Source organism: Callorhinus ursinus, unplaced genomic scaffold (genome assembly GCF_003265705.2).
Source record: "Callorhinus ursinus isolate GAN/ISIS: 27379988/994484 unplaced genomic scaffold, GSC_fseal_2.0 scaffold1989, whole genome shotgun sequence".
In the NCBI taxonomy this organism is placed as follows: Eukaryota; Metazoa; Chordata; class Mammalia; order Carnivora; family Otariidae; genus Callorhinus; species Callorhinus ursinus.
In genome coordinates, this window is record NW_027399043.1 from 1 (window position 1) to 9,070 (window position 9,070).

The 9,070-nt window shown below is 39.7% G+C and overlaps 1 protein-coding gene across 1 annotated transcript; it reads right to left on the reverse strand.

The window, feature by feature from the left end:
- Window positions 1–1,867: 1,867 nt before the first annotated feature.
- On the reverse strand, window positions 1,868–6,462 carry LOC112818198 (structural maintenance of chromosomes protein 5-like; the record flags this gene model as incomplete). Its single annotated transcript, XM_025865395.2, has 4 exons — window positions 1,868–1,993; window positions 2,945–3,106; window positions 4,434–4,574; window positions 6,328–6,462. Coding segments are annotated over 4 exons (549 nt in total), but the record flags the coding sequence as incomplete, so codon positions are not given.
- Window positions 6,463–9,070: the final 2,608 nt, after the last annotated feature.

Consider the following 9,070-nt stretch of genomic DNA (forward strand, 5'->3'; position numbering starts at 1 on the left):
GACAGAATGGGAGAAAATATTTGCAAATGACATATCAGATAAAGGGCTAGTATCCAAAATCTATAAAGAACTTATCAAACTCAACACCCAAAGAACAAATAATCCAATCAAGAAATGGGCATAAAACATGAACATTTTTCCAAAGAAGACATCCAAATGGCCAACAGGCACATGAAAAAGTGCTCAACATCGCTCGGCATCAGGGAAATCCAAATCAAAACCTCAATGAGATACCACCTCACACCAGTCAGAATGGCTAAAATTAACAAGTCAGGGAACGACAGATGTTGGCGGGGATGTGGAGAAAGGGGAACCCTCCTACACTGTTGGTGGGAATGCAAGCTGGTGCAACCCCTCTGGAAAACAGTATGGAGGTTCCTCAAACAGTTGAAATTAGAGCTACCGTTCGATCCAGCAATTGCACTACTGGGTATTTATCCCAAAGATACAAATGTAGGGACCCGAAGGGGTACGTGCACCCCAATGTTTATAGCAGCAATGTCCACAATAGCCAAACTGTGGAAAGAGCCAAGATGTCCATCGACAGATGAATGGATAAAGAAGATGTGGTATATATACACAATGGAACATTATGCAGCCATCAAAAGGAATGAGATCTTGCCATTTGCAATGACGTGGATGGAATTGGAGGGTGTTATGCTGAGTGAAATAAGTCAATCAGAGAAAGACATGTATCATATGACCTCACTGATATGAGGAATTCTTAATCTCAGGAACAAACTGAGGGTTGCTGGAGTGGTCGGGGGTGGGAGGGATGGGGTGGCTGAATGATAGACATTGGGGAGGGTATGTGCTACGGTGAGCGCTGTGAATTGTGCAAGACTGTTGAATCACAGATCTGTACTTCTGAAACTAATAATGCAACATATTTTAAGAAAAAAGAAAAAGAAGAAGATAGCAGGAGAGGAAGAATGAAGGGGAGTAAGTCAGAGGGGGAGACGAACCAGGAGAGATGATGGACTCTGAAAAACAAACTGAGGGTTCTAGAGGGGAGGAGGGTAGGGGGATGGGTTAGCCTGGTGATGGGTATTAAAGAGGGCACATTCTGCATAGAGCACTGGGTGTTACGAACAAACAATGAATCATGGAACACTACACCAAAACAAATGATGTAATATATGGTGATTAACATAACAATAAAAAGTTAAAAAAAAAAACTCAGAGATGTCAAGTATAAAAGATACCACGTACAACAGGACTACCCTGCCCTACGCCTCCTACCCCACCGCTCCAGCACCCCATCCACTCAGACACCCTGAGCACTCGGCACTGACGGCCTAGCCTCTGCCACGGAAATTTGAGGTTTATTCTCTGGAGAAATTAAATGAGAGGCACCTGGGATCTGAAGACAAAGGCACAGAAAAAGGGGTGAGGCTGAAAACTGGAAAATGAACATAGTGTTTCAACCACCGGGAATGTTTCAAGTTATGCGTCTATCTCTAAGACAGGTAATTCAAACTTTAGTTTCTGAATGGTTCTGAAGAACAAAACCCCACATACCGTTGGGGCTCTCTTAGCTAAGAAGTCTACTCTCTTGCACAGCCGTCTTAAAATGATTTTGCCATCAAGCCCCACCTATACACATAGAATTTGTAATCAGCTTTTTAACGTCCTACTCTTAACATCAACAGAATAAATCTCAAAATTTAACTTCTGCTACTGAGATAACTAAATCCAATTTTACCATTACCCTGTTAAACTATAGCCACTCAGTTACAAAGATCACAGTGCCTATCTACTAGGAGTAGTTTTGAGAATTTTTCCTCATTATCATCTGTGCAACTGCTCTACTGAGCAGGACGTTAGACAATTTCCAAACGAAAAGTTGTCCCATAATTCAGACCTGAACACAGAAGTCAGGTTAAATTAGCACAGTAAAAATTTCAATACAAAATCTTACCTGTTTATCTTTCCTTTCTATAATATCTTGCTTTTGTTTGCATTTTTGAGAGGTCTCCTTGATATCTGTTGCCTGTAAAATTGAACCAGAAGGAGGGGAATTTAGTTAAAATCTCATGCAAGCAAATTATGTGGTCCCACCCATCCAAATATCAAGTTAACCCACAATGCTTTTCATTTCTTTCATACCAAATTTATAGTTACCAACAAAAATACTAACTTACTTGCAAATCTGTAAAAGGTTATTCACTGATATTAAAAATAGCCGTAGCAGGATGCATACATGTTTCTTTATCCCTTCACATTTATTATCTTGTGGTATTTCATCTGATCCTAGAAACCATCCTATTAGGATAGCAGGATCCATAGTTCAAACTGTTCTCAAAATCTTGGAACTCCCAAAATCTCCCTAAAGGTCAAGAGCCATGACCATAAAAATTTTTTTAAGTTTAAAATTTTTAGGTAATTTTTTTTAATAAATGGAATATTCCATATGCCATTATACTATTTATTCTAAGAAACATCAGGTTTTCTATGATAAATTCACAGAAGAAATTCAATGTTTCCAGGACTACTACTCTGAATTCTCTTATCATTAAAACAATCACATTTCAGGGTGGCTGGGTGGCTCAGTCGGTTAAGCATCTGCCTTCAGCTCAGGTCATGATGTCAGGGTCCTGGGACCGAGCCCCGTACTGGGCTCCTTGCTCAGAGGGGAGTCTGCTTCTCTCTCTCCCTGTCTCTGCCCCGACTCATGCTCGCTCGCTCTCTCTCAAATAAATAAAATCTTTGGGGAGGAAAAAAAAATCCCATTTCAGTTTTCTCTTTTGTATGCTGGAATTCTTATTAAGCAGCAACCTGCAAAAAGTGACGATTAGGACCCTGAAAGCCCTATCGTGGTAGAATTGAGTTAAAAAAGGAACGAAAGCTACAAGTAAATGCACAAAATAACTTAGAAAGCCTGCAGAGTAGCTTCTGTACTTGCTAAAAAAACAGAAAATCCTAAGTTGAGCCAAAAAAGTACCTTCTCTTTGATTTGAGCCTCCAAAATGTGACGCTGCCTCTCAATTTCTTCAATTCGACGGGTCATAGGGATCTGCCCTTCTTTAAGTTTTCTCACCTCTTCCTTCACTCGGTCTCGAGCTAGTTTTACTTCTTCATACTCCTGACGAACATTTTCATATTCCTTGCAATTAATTCAAGTAAGAAAAGTTAATGTACTACTAGCTTAAACTAACACATCTACTAAAATCAAGGTGCAGGCAGAAACCAAATCTATGAAAAGACTGTTTTGATATCCTTTCGGCAGGCCTACTAATAGAAAATTTACCCTCTGAAACAACTTGAGAAATAGTGAATACCACAATGACTTATCAAGAACCTTGATACTCAGTGAGTATTTATCACTAGGCTGGACTCCGACTTCCATGGTTCTGAAACTTACAGAGTAATTGCTACTAAAATGAGGTTTTCCTCTAGTCTCTCAATAAAGAAGGGATATGAGAACATATAAATAAGAGAAACTCAGTTGTGAAAAGTAAAAATGCAAAAACAAAACAAAGGAAAAATGGGTCAAAAGAAGAACAAAAATGCGGGTAAAAACGATGCTTGCCATGCACAAGACTTAATAAATATTTGCTAGAAAAAAAAAGTAAGTGGAGTGCTCACAGAGCATATAGTAAGAATGAATGGGACGAAGAAAAGATTACAAACATTAGAATAAATTAAAAAGAAATGAAAAAAGATTGAAATCAATCTGAGAAAGAAAAGGATAAACCAAAAGACTTTAAAGGAGAAAGATAAAGTAGGTTAAGAGAATAAGAGGCATAGGAAAATGTAGTCAAAACAAGCTGAAAAGCAAAAAGTTTAAGAATTATGGACTTATGGGACAGGGTAGGGTGAAGGGGTGGTGGAGAAAGGCCACAAATACAGCCACTTGTTCTATTAACAATTACCTCCCTCCAAATCCTAGAACAAACATTATAAAACTTCCTTATTCTGTTCCGCCCGTCATGAAGAGATACACTGAGTGAATGGACTCTTCAGCTGAAACTGTGGTCATAACTAATAACTATACACTGCACAGCGATTAAAAGGAAAGAGTAGCCTCAATAAACTAAGGAAGCAGGAGGAAAGAATTATAGTCCACAGCTTTCAGCTACATCTGTACCTGAACTTATCAGTGGTACATGCCAAGTAAACTCTCTGTGACCTGAGGACACTCGAAGATTTAATTTTTATGTGTAAACATATTTAGATCATTGACACCTTATAGAACAAACTATCTGTTGAGGACTCAAATCTGGAAGAATTAAGAGCACAATCAACTGTTATTTGTTACACAATAAGAGTAACAGTACACAGCTATATCATAACACCAGTTTTATTATGATATATAAGGCAAAAATGAACAAAAGCACCTAATTTGAATACAGAGCAATTAGTGCCTTCTTTATATAGCCTTTCTGCTAGTTAAAGCATCGCTATTTTTGCCACTAATAATTAAGACTTACCACCCACGGCCTTTTAGCTTCAAGCATCTCAATCAAATCTAAATGTCGCTTACGTTCATAGAACCGCTCCACATCTTGTTTATACCTTTCATTCCTCTGAATCATTTTCTCTAGATACTCAGTTTTCTCTTTGCATGAGGTCTAAAACAAATATTTAACAATTAGTTTACCTGAAAAGACAACAGGTCAAACCCTATAATGATGAAAATGTACAATGCTAGCAAAATTTCACAATGAAGAATTTCACAGTTCTTAAGAACTGTACAACTAACATGCATACCTGAGTTCTGGTCTAGGCCCTGCAATTTATTAATCGTGTGACTGTGAGAAAGCCCCACCACATCTCTGAGCCTAGCCTCTTCCTGCCTAAAGACAAGACACGGATCTGCCCCACTCACCTCAAGGGTAGAAGCAACCTACTTACTTTAAGTACAAGTTCAACAAAAGCTGTTAATGTGATATACAAATGAAAGTAGTATTATTACGATTAGTATGTTATGAACACCCATGGCTTAAGGATTCAGAAATGAGATGAAGGAAGCTAAATCTGGCCTTTAGATTGCGAGTTAACAAATGCAAAGATGTACTCAGAACCTAGTAGGGTATGTGTTTGCATTCCTTCAGAGGAGAGCTGTAATTTCAGAGTGTTTCAGATCGAGTAGAGTAGTCCCTCCCCTTATCTGTGGGGAATATAGTCCCAAACCACTAGAGGATGCCTGAAACCACTTAGTGCAAAGCCATATATATATATATATATATATATATATATAAATATAGACTGCTTTTTCCTAAACATGCATACCTATGATAAAGCTTAATTTGTATGTCTGACACAGTAAGAGACTAATAAGAACAAAAGAGGAGAATTTTAACAACAAATGGTCATAAACGTTATGTGAATGTGGCCTCTCTCTCAAAATATATTATCGTACTGTTGTCACCCCTCTTCTTGTGATGATGTGGGATAATAAAATGCCATGTGATGAGATGAAGTGAGGCACTGTGACATAATGTCAGACTACTGCTGACCTTGTGACCGTACGTCAGGAGGATCATCTGCTTCTGAACCACAGGTGACTGTGGGTAACTGAAATGGCAGGTAACTAAAGTGTGAATGGGGGATTACTGTATCAGACTGTTCCACTGGGGAAAGGGTAAAAAGACTGACAGAGTATCTAAAGCAGTATAATTACTATTCCTTTGGTCACTAATAAATATTAAATTATAATAATATGCCTATTATTAACTATGGACAGTTACAATTTAAGAGAAAGCATTTGTTTATAAGATATCTTATTATGAAAATTTACTGAATTTATATTAGTGGCTGGGACACAGAAAATGATTCACTGAACAAAACACCTTTTCAAATGATATGCTGTAAGTAATGTGTATGTTTATTAAAGGTGAACATAAAAACAATACTGCAAATAAACACAAAGCTCTCTTACAAAGTCAACCCTCCTGCAACTGAAAAAATATGAGAATTGTTCAACAGAGACACTACATCAAAAGCTACAGGGTAACTGCTATATTACCCAAAGCCTTGTACCGTCCTGGCACGTGGCAGGTGTTTAAGAAATGCTGAAAGAATACTGAAACTTCCTGAGAGAAATAAATACTTTAAAATACTATCACTGGTTCCTTAGAAATTCAATTAATAACATGTATTTGATGAAATGATAAGTCAAATTTTTCAAACTTTTTTCAAACCCAATTCTCATTTACTGTGACTTAGTTTAATTAATGTCAGCAATACAATCCTAGGTGGGAAAAAAAAAAAACATCACAAATATATGAAGTCACTTGAATCAGAGCTACTATTCACTCTATCACACTGTGAAAGATGGAAATCAGCGAGGGACATAAAAATGAGTTGTCTGTTTATAAATACCTCTAGTTGTTTTTCTTTCTCCCTGAAGTTTTTGAGTTCACAATGGTATCTGTGCATTTCCGGAGGACCAATAGACTTCTCAGTAGCTTCAAGGAGTTCAATTTTACTCAGTTTAGCAAATTCTCCAACTTTATCCTAGAGCATAAAACTTAAATATCAGCAACTATTATTTTTTTTAAAGATTTGTTTAGAGAGAGAGAGAGAGAGAGAGAGAGAGAGCGAGCGCATGGGGAGGAGGGAGAGAGGGAGAGGGACAGAGAAACTTAAACAGACTCTGCACTCAGCAAAGAGCCTGACACAGGGCTTGATCTCACAACCCTGACATCATGACCTGAGCAAAGACCAAGAATCTGGGGGCGGAGCAAGATGGTGGAGGAGTAGGAGACCTAGATTTCGTCTGGTCTCAGGAATTCAGCTGAATAGGGATCAAACCATTCTGAACACCTACGAACTCAACAGGAGACCGAAGAAGAGAGTAGCAACAACTCTCTGAACAGAAAAGTGACCACTTTCTGGAAGGTAGGACGTGCGGAGAAGTGAATCCGAGGCGATATTCGGGAGGATAGACGGCGGGGGAGGGGCCTCCGCCGGCCGCTTCTGGCAAGTGCTAGAGCCGCGGAGCACAAAATCGGACCTTTTAGAAGTTGGCTCCGTGGAGGGACGTCGCTGCAGTGGCTAAGCGGGGGGTGGAATCCTCCCGGGACAGTGTGGTCTCAGGACCCTTGGGGTCACAGAGAGACCGGGGGTGCCTGAGTGCGCCAGAGCTCCCAGGTATCAGAGCGGGGAAGCTGGCTGCAGAGACGGAGCAGAGTCGCGGGCTCTCAGCTCGGGGTTGCCATAAACTGTGATCTGCGGCCCAGTCGGGGCATGGCTCCTCCAGCAGGGACCCAGCAGGCGGCAGATCCGGGGAGACTCCCCTTCCTTCCCGGGGAGGAGCGGTGCGGGAACGCACTGCAGGGATCTGCTGGGTTTGGAGACTCTGCGCGGGGTCGGGTGCCAGAGATAGCAACGCTCGGTCACAGGCCGGGTGAGCACGGAGTGCAGCCAGAGACCGGGGACACGGAAGTGACTGCTTTTCTCTGGGGGCACACTGAGGAGCGGGGCCCCGAGTTCTCAGCTCCTCCGGGTGGAGATTGGGAGGCCACCATTTCTGCCCTGGTCCTCCAAGGCTGTACGGAGAGCTTGCAGGGAACAAAAACTCCTGAGAGCAAACCGGAGCAGCTTCCTTAGCCCGGACCCACAAGGGCGGGGCAATTCCGCCTCCAGCAAAGACATTTGGAAACCACAGCAACAAGCCCCTCCCCCAGAAGATCAGCACAAACAGCCAGCAAGCCAAGACCAAGTTGATAGATCAAGGAGAATGGGAGAACTCCAGCGCTAGGGGAATACTGCACATAGATTCATGGCTTTTTTTTTTTTTTTTTTTTTTTTTACCATGATTCATTATTTCATCAAAGTTAATTTTTGTTGACTGTTTTTTTTTATTTTTCTTTTTCCCTTTTTTAACCAACATCTTATCAATCCCTTTTTAAAAAAAAAAAAAAACATTTTTCATTTTTCATTTTTAGAGTCATATTTTATCCCTTCATAGTAGTTACCCTTATTTTTGGCATATATATATAAGTTGTTCTCTCTTTAAAATTTTGAGGTACAGTTTCTTCTAATAGATCAAAATATACCCTAAATCACTAGTGTATGGCTTTGTTCTAGTCTCCTGCCTGATCACATTCTCTCCCTTTTTCCTTTTTTTTTTTCTTTTCTTAAATCTTCTTTCTTTTTTCAAACAACTTATCTTACCAAGTCCTTTTATAAAACCTTTTATAATTTTCATCTTTACAGTCATCTTCCATCCCTTCATTGTATCAACCCTTATTTTGTACATATATGTCTTTCTTCCTTTAAAATTTTAGGAGGCACTTTTTTCTAACAGACCAAAATACACCCAAAATCTAGTGTGTGGCACTGATCTATGCACTAGCCTGATCATATTTGATCATATTCTGCTTTTTTTGTATTGTTTTGTTTTTGTTTTTATCTTTTTTTTTTTTTTTTTTTTTCTCTTTCTTTTTCTTTCTTTCCCTTTCTTTTCCCCTGGTTTCAGGTCTTTTCTGATTTGTATACAGTATATTTGCTGGGGACGTTGTAAACCTGTTAGCATTTCGTTCTCTCATTCATCTATTCTCCTCTGGACAAAATGACAAGACGAAAGAAATCACCTCAGCAAAAAGAACAAGAAGTAGTACCTTCAGCCAGGGACCTACTCAATACAGACATTAGTATGATGTCGGACCTAGAGTTCAGAATCATGACTTTAAAGATACTAGCTGGGCTTGAAAAAAGCGTGGAAGTTATTAGAGAAACCCTTTCTGGAGAAATAAAAGAACTAAAATCTAACCAAATCGAAATCAAAAAGGCTATTGATGAGGTGCAATCAAAAATGGGGGCACTAACTGCTAGGATAAATGAGGCAGAAGAGAGAATCAGCGATATAGAAGACCAAATGATGGAAAATAAAGAGGCCGAGAAAAAGAGAGAGAAACAACTACAGGATCACGAGGACAGAATTCGAGAGATAAGTGATACGATAAGACGAAACAACATTAGAATAATTGGGATCCCAGAAGAAGAAGAAGAGAGAGAGAGGGGGGCAGAAGGTATATTGGAGCAAATTATAGCAGAAAACTTCCCTAATGTGAGGAAGGAAACAGGCATTAAAATCCAGGAGGCACAGAGAACCCCTCTC